Source organism: Dama dama, chromosome 23, assembly GCF_033118175.1.
Source record: "Dama dama isolate Ldn47 chromosome 23, ASM3311817v1, whole genome shotgun sequence".
In the NCBI taxonomy this organism is placed as follows: Eukaryota; Metazoa; Chordata; class Mammalia; order Artiodactyla; family Cervidae; genus Dama; species Dama dama.
This window is the reverse complement of record NC_083703.1, coordinates 62,888,181-62,901,016: the sequence shown is the minus strand read 5'-3', so window position 1 is coordinate 62,901,016 and position 12,836 is coordinate 62,888,181. Positions and strand designations below refer to the sequence as shown.

Sequence of the window (12,836 nt, the reverse complement as noted above, 5' to 3'; positions counted from 1 at the left end):
GATCTCTATCCCCTTTCTGCAGGGGAGGAAGACCAAAAGGTGAAGTGCCTTGTCCCTGACACAGCCAGGGAGTCCTAAGGCCAGGACTCACCCATCATCTAATCATCAGTAAATGTGCCAGGTCTATGCTGGGGGCGGGTGGAGGGTGTGTGTGGTCACTGGCTACCCTGATGCACATGTCCATATGCTCATCATGGAACTTCTTATTGGGTGGAATAGAACTTGAACTCAGATCTGTTTGGTGCAAGTGTTTCTACTTTACCACTCTGTCACCATTCTTCACTCCCTTGGAGTCCAGCAGAGTGGTTGGCACATATTAGATGCTCAATAAAGTGAAAGTGTTAGTCGCTCAGTCATGTCCAGCTCTCTGCAACCCCCTGGACTGTAGCCCTCCAGGCTCCTCTGTCAGTGGAATTCTCCAGGCAAGAATACTGGAGTGGGTTGATGTTTCCTTCTCCAGGGGATCTTCCCAACCCAGGGATCAAATCCAGGTCTCTTGCATTGCAGGCAGAATCTTTACCATCTGAGCCACCAGGGAAGCCAGGTGCCCATAAACCAGGGAACCCATAAACGTGGGTTGAATGGATGAGAGGATGGGAAATCTCAACAGGACCCTCCCTGCACTGATGAGCAGATTCACGGATAGGGGCTACTGGCTGCCAATTACAGGATAAGAAATGATGTTTTCTGTGTCATTTCTGGGTTGATGAGCAAACCCAGGTATATCCAGTCTCGGGACGGATCTTCATCAGGTCTGACTTCTGGAACCCAAACCTCAGGACCTACTCAGGAGGCCTTTGCACTCTTCAGAGTTAGAATTTATTATGGAAGAGGACAGGATGTCCATAGAACCTGTGGTACAAGTTTTTGGGGCATCAGAAGCCCCACTGTAAGGGAGACTTAAGGTCTCCAAGTGTGTTATTTCCCTCTAATCATCAGTGGCTGCTGGAGGGCACTCAAGTCTAGTTCATGGAAGGTTGGCTGGACTCAAAGTTGGTTGAGTTCATAAGCAATATCCTGTTCTGTAAGGAGAAGAGGCAGAATCAGTCACCAAGTGTCTGCCCCCCACTCTCCAGGTCCACACTGAAGGGGTCTCTCATCCTTCCATGCTGACCAAGGCCCAGTGCTGGGAACATTTGCATTGAAGCTCTTCAAACTATATCTAATTATTCACTTCTTGTGTCTTCCATTCACAGTGAGTTCCCTGAAGGCAGGGACTTTATCTGTTTATCTGCAACTGGGGCTCAGGTGGGCTCAGGTAGGTGGGTCAGTGCTCCCTAAAGATTGAGTGGAGATCTTGGGCCAGCTCTGGTGACCTGGAGGTTTGATGGGGTACAGCCTGATAGGTAAGGGTGCCCTCCACTGTCCCACCTCACTTGGGGACAGTGATGGTCATGGTCACACATTCACCTCCGAGTGTCCTCGGAGCACATTCAGACACCCATCAGAAGGCCTCCATGGGAGCTGAAGCAGGGGCAGCTCTCTTGTCCATTTGCCCATCTTCAGTCCTCCCCGCCAAACGGACACAGGTGCTCACTTACCCATGAGGCTTTTCAACAGTTTCACATCCAGCTGCCTGAGTATCTCGTCAATCAGAGGACACACCTGGGCCACCAGGACAGAAAGAAGGGTCAGACCAGGGACTGGAAGAAGAAAGCTGGAGGGCCTGTGGCTGGGAGCCATGGGATTTCAACAAGGAATCATGGCAAGAGTGGCTCCCCTGTATTGAGTGCCAACTATTTGCCAGGAGCCATGCACCACATTACTCTGCTTTGTCCCCCTGAATCTCTGTGACTTTCCGTGAAATAGAGAGTGTGATGGTTCCCATGTTACAGATGGGGAAACTGAGGTTCAGGGAGGCTAAGTCACTTGCCTAAGGACACAGCCAGTAGATGGCAAAACTGAACATTTTAATGGAGATTTCCCAGGTTCTAAAGACCCATTTCTTCAATGAAATGCCAATATATATGCCCTGACTCACAGACTCAAGGATGCCCAAGGTGAAAACCCTTTTTCTCAAACTTACCTGACTTTCTATCAGATGTGGGATAACTTTTTCTAGGTTGTCTCTGAAGTTGCGGAGAAAAGGATTCACCTTTGGTGGGATAGCTCTAGAAAGAGAGATGGGTATATCGCACAGAACAGATAAATACAGGAAACACTAATGTCAGGGGCTGTGTGTGGAGAACATCTCACACAACCATTGACTCCTCAGCCAGCTCTACATGAGAGGTGTCACTGTAAGCAATGATCAAAGGGCGAAGTGATGTGCCTTGCCCAAGGTCACACAGCTAGTTCAGCGCTGATTAGATTAGAACCAGGTCAGTAGCCACACCCCACAGTCCTCTTCATGGATGTCTGGCATGATCTAGGCATTCAGTGAATATCTGATGAATAAATGAACAGACATACTCTGAGGACCTAGTTACTTTCAGCCATCTGGAATTATGGAGAGAAATCAGACACAGATCTTGCCCTTGAGGGACTCATAGTCTGTTGGGATTCACTCACTTGGTCAGCCAGCCTGCAGATCTTCATTTAGATCTGTTTTTTTCTATCTTGTTCACTACTGTATCCCTAGCATTAAGCGCACCATGTCTATCACATAGTAGGTTCTCATCAAGTATCTGTCGACTGGCTGAGTGATGAGGAGGAGCTTTAAAGGAGAAGGGAGGGGAGCGTAGGCCTAAGGACCAGCATGTACGAAGGCACAGTGGCATGAAAATATATCATACTGATGGAGGGAGTCCTCAGAGAGGCTCGAGGGCAAAGGGCTGCAGAGTGCGGCGTGGGAAAGGACAAGTAGGGCCTTGAGGGACATCCAGGAGTTTGCTCTCTATCCAGAAGGTGTTGGAGAACCACTGGAGGGTTTGAAGCAGAGGTGGCGGTGAAGAACAAGACCGTATTTCTGGGCAGGCGGAGAATGAAGACCAGAAAATCCCCCTGCTGCAGGGGGAGAACGGAGTGAAGGCAGTGAGGTCTGAGTCAGGGAAAGCCGGAGGAGGTTCAGAAAGTGGACTATGAGCCTGGCCAGTGGGTGTGGGGATGGAGAGACAGGGGGCGGGTGAGGGTTGCCAGGTGGTCACTGATGGGACCTGGTGAAGATGGCCTGTGGGGAGGGGGAGGAAGAGGCTGGCTTCTGGGCAGGTGGCAGGGCCATCCCCGGGATGGGAATGCAAGAGGAGGAAGAGATCTGGGGGAAAGGGTGAGATCAGTCTAGGGGTTTTCCAGGAGGTGGTGGAGACACGAGACCAAAGCCAGTGCCGGTTGGGAAGGCGCCCAGCCCTGGTAGGGGGTGGCTGGGATCTTACTCAGTGAGGAAGGTCGTGTGGACACTCCTGGGCTCCACGTGGCATTTGCCTATCACCAGATCCCTCCGGCCAAACTCATCTTTCTCCAGCCAGAACTCCACAGAGAGGTTCATGCGTTCGTGTGTCTTTATGATGTGGTTATTGAAGGGCCTGGGGATGAGAGAGAAGAGGAGGGGGAAGGGCAGGAGACAGAGAAAGAGTAGGAGGAGAAAGCAGCCAACATGGAGAGTGGCTTTTTTGCCAAACCAGCCCAATGAGGCTCCATGGTGCCTGGATGTTAAATTTTGTTGTCAGTGATTAAGGAGAAAAATGTTACTAGCCTGAGTGGCTTCCAAAAATCCTTTAAATAGACGAGATTAGGGGGCCTTTGGGCTTCCCTGGTTGCTCAGATGGTAAAATAATCTGCCCGCAAGCCAAGAGCCCCGGGTTCAATTCCTGCGTTGGGAAGATCCCCTGGAGAAAGGAATGGCAACCCACTCCAGTATTCTTGCCTGGGAAATCCCATCGACAGAGGAGCCTGACAGGCTACAGTCTGTGACGTGGCAAAGAGTCAGACACGACTGAGTGACTAACACTTTCTGGGAGGGGGCCTCTGGAAATTAAAAAATAGAGATTTAATTTTATTCTAAAAATCTTTACCATTTAGTGGAGCCCTCCATTTCCTTGGGAGCAGCAAATGTTAAAGGATAAACAGGCAGAGGGAAGGGTGTTGAGATCATTAAAGTGTTTCTCTTTTTAAAGGGCGTTGTAGGGAACTCATGTAAGTTTAAATGAGCAAACGACCTGTCTCCACTTATCAGTGATCACCATCTACATTTCAGCTGAAGAAACCAAGGCTCAGAGAGGTGAAGTGACTTGCCTGAGGTTACACAGCAAGTGAGTTTGGAAACCAGGATTTGAAACCAGGTTGGGGCAGAAAGACCTGGGTTCCCCAAATGGCCAAAATCTGCCTGCCTCCACTCCCGGGTTCCCAATGAAGAGGAGCAGTGCCGTTTAGACCCTGCTTCTGTATGACTCACAGTCTCAAGTCAATGTCAAATCCAAGTGAGATGTTTGCTGTGAGCCACTCCTTATGGAAAGACATCCGGATCCCACCATAGTCCAGCTGAGCGTTGGTAATGTTGGCACTACACAAGGAAGGAGAAAAAGGCCCCCACCAATGCTGAAGGACCTCAAATCTCAAGACTTTGGGTTGACAGACAAGGCTGGCAGTTGGGTTTGGAGTCAGATCCTTTTACAGATGTTCTGCAGGCAAGAGCTCCCAGTAGGAGTCCTGGGCTGCAAGCTGACCCCAAGCGCCCCTAATAGCTCCATACAGTCGTCTCGTGAAATCCACAGCCAACTGCAGACCCAGCCACTGGGCTTGTTCTCAGAGCCAGCCTAATACTCTCAGAGGATGACTCTTAAAGGAATGAATGAAGGGAAGTGATTGTGGCCTCATACATCAAGGTGATGAGCACTGGCGCTCATTAAAGTGGAGGGAATGAGGGATTCAGATCACAGACAAGGCAGGTCAAAGGCACAGCAGGTGTTACAGTTGAGTAGCTTTGAGACCTTCATCCATTGAGAGGAAGCAGGGCAAGTGGAAGTGAAGGACAGGCCCAGTTCTGCGAGACTAATTATACCAACGGCTATGCAGTTGTTTAATTAGTGGCTATGCAGTGGCTATGAGTGCTGTGGGGAAAGCCCCTAACAACCCCAGGAGGCAGGGGTCATTATGCCCATTTCACTGATGGGACTCAAGGCTGAAGCTTGGGGAGCTCAAATGCCTTGCCCAGGGTCACACAGCTTTTAAGCAATAAAGTGGGGTTCAAATGTCTGACTCTAACCCTTGGTTCCTATGGCACCCCAGATGTTATCTGGACTGTGCTCTGGGTACATATGTCATAGATGAGATCAGAGTGGTCCAGCAATTTCCCCAAAGTTGGTGGGAGTGCCAGGATGTAAATGAGGACACTTTTGCTCCCGAAACCTCTGCCTTTAATGACTATGCTGTGCTGCCTTCCCCAGTGACCACCCCCAACTCATCTTCCCTCCTTCCTTCTTCACAGGGCTTGTACCTCCATGCCCTCAACTCTGCCCTCTGACCCAGAGCCTTTTAAGGAATCCCAGGGCCAGGGATGGTGTTCAGGATCTCACCTGCTTTCTTGATCGCGATGAAGGCTCATGCTGCCGATTAGCCAGCCCACCATCCCCGGGGCCATCTGCCCAGAGGCATTCAGACTGTCCAGGAGGTGAATGTTCTGGATTCGGCCCTCTGTATCGTGCTTCATGAGGCCCTGGGCAATAACTGGAAATGGACATGGCACCAGTGACATTGCATGATGTCCTGGTAAAGGTGGGGGGGGGGGGGCGGGTGTTGGAGCCAGGAGGCCCAGATTGCAGGCTGCAGCACCCACTTCTTGCCGAGTGATCTACTGGGGGGCTTCCCTGGTGGCTCAGATGGTAAAGAAATCTGCCTGCAATGCAGGAGACCCAGGTTTGATCCCTGGAGGAAGATCCCCTGGAGTAGGAAATGCAACCCATTCCAGTATCCAGTACTTGTGCCCGGAGAATTCCATGGACAGAGGAGCCTGGTGGGCTACCGTCCATGGGTCACAAAGAGTCCCTGGTTTCATGGAAGACTCTTACCCAACTTTATAAAAAGGTAATTATGAAAGTAAATGGAAAAAGAAGAAGATGCAAAATTCATTTTATGAGGCTAGTACAACTTGCTTCAAGAACAGTACAAGACTGATGACCTAGAGTGGTGGGATGGAGTGGTGTGAGGGCGGCTCAAGAGGGAAGGAACACAGGTATACTTAGAGCTGATTCAGGTTGTCGTACAGAAGAAACCAACACAACACTGCAAAGCAATTATCCTCCAATTAAAAATAAAAAAATTAGAAAAAAAGAACAGTACAAGGGAAGTTATGTATCAATTTTATATATGAAAAATTTGCTGAGATCCTAAATAAATGACTAGCTAACAAATCTAATAGTACATTATAAAAATATCACATGACACTACAAAATATAAATTTTAGTTTGATACATTATAGATACATTATAGTATATTACAAAAATACATTATAAAATAGTAGCTTGTAAAGATATAATTATCATACATTATAAAATATAATATTTATTTCAGAAATGCTAAGATGGGTTTAACATAAGAAAATCTGTTAATATAATTTATCATATTAACATAATAGATGTAAAAATGATAATTTTTAGATGCAGACAAGCACTTGTTAAAGGCTAATATGGATTTATGATTAAGAAACATTTAGGAAACTAGGAATATAAGGGGACTTCTTTAACAAAATAAAAACTATATTCCAAAAACCTATAGAAAATATACTTAGTGAAGAACTCTAGATATATTCCCATCCCTATAGGAGACCTTGGCTATACTGCAAAATAAGAAAAAGGCACAAGAACTATAAGGTTTAGAAGAAAATAGAAAAGACTGCCACTATTTACAGATGATGTAATACTCTAGACAGAAAATTGAACAAAATAAATAAGAAAAATTACTAGAACTAATAAACCATAAGACTTTGGGGTAGCAGATTAATTTTCAAAAATCAACAACTTTCCTCTCATCTGTACCAGCAATACCAACTAGAAAATATAAAGGAAAATCAGGCAATATTTACTGAGGCAACAAAACTCACAAAATCTCTAGGAATCAATTTTACAAAGCATGCTCAAGACATTTACTGAAATTTAAAATTCTATTAAAGGTTATAAAATAAAATCTGAATAAATGAAAAGGTATACTAAATTTGTAATTGGATAATGTAATATTGCAAAAATATCATTAAATTCATTAACAAATTCAATGAAATCCTAATCAAATTTCCAGAAGATTACTTTTTCTTTTTCAATGAACTAAACCCAGTCTAAAAATTCATTTGGAAGAAGAAAGTTCTATCAGATGAAATGGCATAGTATTTAAAATACTATGTTCTTGGTATGGAAACAGAACACAGAACTTAAAAGGGAATCCACATGTTTGGAAACTTAATCATTTAGTAGATGAGTTGAGAAAATGGACTCATATGGAGAGAAGTGAAGTTGAATTTCTAACTTACGTATATAAATATACATAAAGATGGCCTCCAAATGGATTAAAATCTTACATGTAAGTTTGAAAATATTCCTGTTCAATGAAGCATCTACCGACAAAGTTAACAGATGACAGTTCGGGAGAAATGTTAACTGACTGACAAGGGACTAACGTCAAATAAATTAACGTCTCCTCAAATCAAAGAGAATTTAAAGAATGCAAAGCAAATAGAAAAATGGGCAAAGGGTAAGAACAGGGAATTCAAAGAAGTCAAAATGGCTAAAAAAATTAAGAGGTGATGCTCAGGACCTCCTTGGTGGTCCAGTGGTTAAGAATTCACTGGCTAAGGACCCATATACTGCAGGGCAACTAAGCCTATGCACCACGACTACCGAGTCCATGCTCCAGAGCCCATGAGCTGCAACTATTGAGCTGACGTGCTGCAACTACTGAAGCCTGCATGCCTAGAGCCTGTGCTCCGCAACAAGAGAAGCCAAGGCAATGAGAAGCCCATGCACTGAAGTGAAGAGTAGCCCCTACTTGTGGAAACTAGAGAAAGCCCACACACAGCAATGAAGACCCAGTGCAGTCATAAATAAATAAATAAAATAAAAAAAGAAAAGATATGGTGCTCAAAATTCCTACTAATCAGATAGTCAAGCTAAAACAATTAGATATTGCTCACAACACAACAAAACAAAACAGGTTAGCAGACATTTAGAAAGATGACATTATGTACTGAATTGCTTACCCCTCCCCAAATGAACATATTGAAGCCTCAGACTCCAATTTGACTGTATTTGGAGATGAAGCCTTGAGGGAGGAGTTAAGCTTAAACCAGGTCATAAGGGTGGGGCCTTAATCCACTGGGATTGGTGTCCTTTTAAGAAGAAGAGACACCAAAGTACACTCACTCACTCACTCTCTGTGTGCACTCAGAGGAAAGGCTTGGTGAGGACACAGTGAGAAGGTGGCTGTCTGCAAGCCAGGAAGAGAGGTTTCACCAGAAACCAATCCTGACAACTTGAACTTCCAGCCTCCAGAGATGTGAGACAATAAATGTCTGTTGTTCAAGCACCCCAGTCTGTAGTATCTTGCTATGGCAGCCCAAGGAGACTGATACAGGTGGGTTCTCTCCAGTGTTGGGAAACATGAGGACAGAGGTATCCTTGTTTGTTACTGGAATGGGTGTAATCATTCTAGAGAGCAACCTAGCAGTCTTTAGTTAAATTCAGTTTGCATCTTCCTTAGAGCCCAGACATCTCCCTTTAGGATATACCCCAGAGAAATTCTCCTACAGCTTCTAAAAGGAATACATGTGAGAATGTTCATCACTGTGCAGTTTATAATAGCGGGGAGTTAGAGACAACTCAAGTGATCATCCCTAGGGAAATGGACAAGTGGTGGTGAAGTGGACAAATTTCATGGACTTTTCTGCACTAATATGAAGCAACAGATGTCAACAGCACAATGTCCAGAAAAAACAGTAAAAAAAAAAAGAAGTCTTGTTTATGAAGTCTTATTTATTGGGTTGGCACCAACTTATTTATTGACATCATTAAGATGTCATGGAAGAACCAGAACAACCATTATGGCCAACCTACGTTTTACAAGGATATGAGTATTTAAAAACACATATATTAAATATGCTGCATTGCCTGCCAAGGAAGAGGGGAATAATAAGAGATTGAGGGGAAAATAACAAAAAACACAAGAGGGGCCTTGCCATGGTGCCTGATAATGACGATGTGTTATGAATAGGCATATGATCAACTCAACCTCAATTTTTTTGGACTTCGGGTCTATGAAAAAGAGGAAGAAAAGCGGGTAAGTGACTGATCCCAGCTCATCTAGCTGGGTAATGCCTTCCCACCCTCCCTGTGATAGTGGGCAGAGCACGAGGTTAGCTTACTTCTTGCCAGAGCTGACTTGCTGTCTGTGTGGGTCTTGGCCAGGCCAGGCTGCTGTGGCCTTTGTAGGGCTGAGGGCAAGGCCAGCAAGCCGAGGAGGACCAGGAGCCTCCAGACAGAATGCATCCTGGGTTCTGGGACCTGTGGGTATCAAGAAAGATCAGTTGATACACAGGTGGATGGCTGCAAGGGTGGCCACCGGGATGAATGGACTCATGGTTTTTGGTAGGAAGATGACACCAGAGTTAGCCTCCAGCATGCTGTGGGGAGGTGTTGTGATGGGCTCTGGCAGCTGCCGCCGGGGTTTGCTCACATGGTGAGGGCAGCAGGTGGAACACTGGGGTGAGGCCAGGGATCCAGAGGGAAGCCTGGTTGCTTGGAGACACCCAGTAGAGCCCACTGTTGGGTCATCCAGCAGGAGTCCTCTCCCAGACTCTGCACAGGCTGGGTGTTGGTGACTCTTCAGTGAATAAATGAATGAATGAATGGGTGAGGATGGCTAATCTCGGGCTTCCCAATTGGACTAGGATTTTTCCTAAGGGCAGGATCGTCTGTAATGTCTACCACCATGCTTGCTTGCTAGAAATTAAGTGCTGGTGATTGTTTATTGATGACTGAATGACTGAATACATGAAATAGTGAGAATGGTGATCTCTGTTCAGTTCAACTTAGTCCAGTCACTCAGTCGTGTACAACTCTTTGCGACTCCAGGGACTGTAGCACCCCAAGTTTCCCTGTTCATCACCAACTCCCGGAGCTTACTCAAACTCATGTCCATTGAGTTGGTGATGCTATCCAACCATCTCATCCTCTGTCATCCCCTTCTCCTTCTGCCTTCAATCTTTTCCAGCATCAGGGCCTTTTTCAATGAGTCAGTTCTTCGCATCAGGTGGCCAAAGTATTGGAATTTCAGCTTCAGCATCAATCCTCCCAATGAGTATTCAGGACTGGTTTCCTTTAGGATGGACTGGTTGGATGTCCTTGCAGTCCAAGGGATTCTCAAAAGTCTTTTCCAACACCACAGTTCAAAAGCATCAATTCTTCAGTGCTCAGCTTTCTTTATAGTCCAACTCTCACATCCATACATGACTACTCTAAAGACCACAGCTTTACAATATATCTCAATAAATGATGCTCGTTATGGAAACTAAGAGCATCAAGAGGGGGGAATGAAGAAGGAATTCATAGGGCCTGGACTCCATCTCAGGCCTGTCTGTGCTGATCGTGCGTGGCCACCTCTCCAGTGGACTCTGAACTCTGTGCTTAGCGCCTGTGGGAATGACAATGGAAGGATAAGACCCCCCTCTGGGCAGGGGAATCTTGAAGAACAGACACTAATCACCCCTGCCTCCGGACACTATCTATCAGAATGTAAGCACAGGCTTATCAGTTATTAACTATTTGGAATGTAACTGCGGGCTTATTGATTATTGACTGTTTGAACACATAACACGTGAATGATGGGGTTATTGTAGTTGTATTTACCCTTCCTTTGTTTATGTAAGTCTCAAGGGAATTGGGGTAGTGGGTTTGGACACATGGGGTATAAAAGATTTTCACAAATGCTGGTCGGGGCCCTTGGCTAAGAGGAGACTCTGCCTTGGGCCCGCCGGTGTAATAAACTGCACTCCACTATCAAAAAAAAAAAAAAAAAGAGACCACAGCTTTGACTAGATGGACCTTTGTTGGTAAAGTAATGTCTCTGTTTTTTAATATGCTGTCTAGGTTGGTCATAGCTTTTCTTCCAAGGAGTAAGCGTCTTTTAACGTCATGGCTGTAGTCATCATCTGCAGTGATTTTGGAGCCCCCCAAAATAAAGTCTCTCACTGTTTCCATTGTTTCCCCATTTATTTGCCATGAAGTGATGGGACCAGATGCCGTGATCTAAGTTTTCTGAATGTTGAATTTTAAGCCAACTTTTTCACTCTCCTCTTTAACTTTCATCAAGAGGCTCTTTAGCTCTTCTTCGCTTTCTGCCATAAGGGTGGTGTCATCTGCATATCTGAGGTTATTGATAATTCTCTCAGCAATCTTGATTCCAGCTTGTGCTTCATCCAGTCCAGCATTTTGCATAATGTACTCTGCATATAAGTTAAATAAGAAGGGTGAGAATATGTAGCCTTGATGTACTCCTTTCCCAATTTAGAACCAGTCTGTTGTTCCATGTCTGGTTCTAACTGTTGCTTCTTGACCTGCATACAGATTTCTCAGGAGGCAGGTGAGATGGTCTGGTATTCCCATTTCTTGAAGAATTTTCCAGAGTTTATTGTGATCCACGCAGCCAAAGGCTTTAACATGATCAATAAAGAAGTAGATGTTTTTCTGGAACTCTCTTGCTTTTTCAATGATCCAACAGATGTTGTCAATTTGATCTCTGGTCCTTTTGCCTTTTCTAAATCCAGCTTGAACATCTGGAAGTTCACGGTTCATGTACTGTTAAACCTGGCTTGAAGAACTTTGAGCATTACTTTGCTAGCATGTGAGATGAATGCAATTTTGTGGTAGTTTGAACATTCTTTGGCATTGCCTTTCTTTGGGATTGGAATGAAAACTGGCTTTTTCCAGTCCTGTGACCACTGCTGAGTTTTCCAAATTTGCTGGCATATTGAGTGCAGCACTTTCACGGCATCATCTTTTAGGATTTGAAATAGCTCAACTGGAATTCCATCACCTCCACTAGCTTTGTTTGTAGTGATGCTTCCTAAGGCCCACTTGACTTCACACTCCAGGATGTCTGGCTCTATGTGAGTGATCACACCATCGTGATTATCTGGGTCATGACAATCTTTTTTGTGTAGTTTTTCCGTGTATTCTTGCTACCTCATCTTAATACCTTCTGCTTCTGTACGGCCCATACCATTTCTGTCCTTTATTGAGTCCATCTTTGCATGAAATTTTCCCTTGGTATCTCTAACTTTCTTGAAGAGATCTCTAATAGTCTTTCCCATTCTGTTGTTTTCCTCTATTTCTTTGCATTGATCACTGAGGAAGGCTTTCTTATTTCTCTTTGCTAGTGTTTGGAACTCTGCTTTCATATGGGTGTATCTTTCCTTTTCTCCTTTGCCTTTAGCTTCTCTTCTTTTCTCAGTTATTTGTAAGACAACCATTTTGCCTTTTTACATTTCTTTTTCTTGGGGATGGTCTTTATCACTGCCTCCTGTACAAAGTCACGAACCTCCATCCATAGTTCTTCAGGCACTCTGTCTATCATATCTAATCCTGTGAATCTATTTGTCACTTCCATTGTATAATCATAAGGGATTTGATTTAGGTCATATCTGAATGGTCTAGCAGTTTTCCCTACTTTCTTCAATTTAAGTCTGAATTTGGCAATAAGGAGTTTATGATCTGAGCCACAGTCAGCTCCCAGTCTTGTTTTCGCTGACTGTATAGAGCTTCTCCATCTTTGGCTGCATTTTTGGTTGGTCTCTAAATTCCGCACTAAAGTAAATGTTTCTGAGGACAGGGTGTGAGTTTAATCCATCTTCATGTGTCTAGTGCTTCCCATGTTTACCATGTGGCAGTTACTAGCAATGTTTGTTAGTTGGCACAAAAGAA

At 44.8% G+C, this 12,836-nt stretch overlaps 1 protein-coding gene across 1 annotated transcript; it reads right to left on the bottom strand.

Annotated features, from left to right (window-relative positions):
- Positions 1–987: 987 nt before the first annotated feature.
- BPIFA3 (BPI fold containing family A member 3) lies at positions 988–9,404 on the bottom strand. The gene is made up of 7 exons (XM_061125834.1): positions 9,281–9,404; positions 5,451–5,601; positions 4,331–4,438; positions 3,312–3,461; positions 2,027–2,111; positions 1,542–1,605; positions 988–1,022 (listed from the first exon to the last, which is right to left on the bottom strand). Exons 1-7 carry the CDS (start codon positions 9,402–9,404, stop codon positions 988–990), a joined length of 717 nt encoding a protein of 238 aa, XP_060981817.1.
- Positions 9,405–12,836: the final 3,432 nt, after the last annotated feature.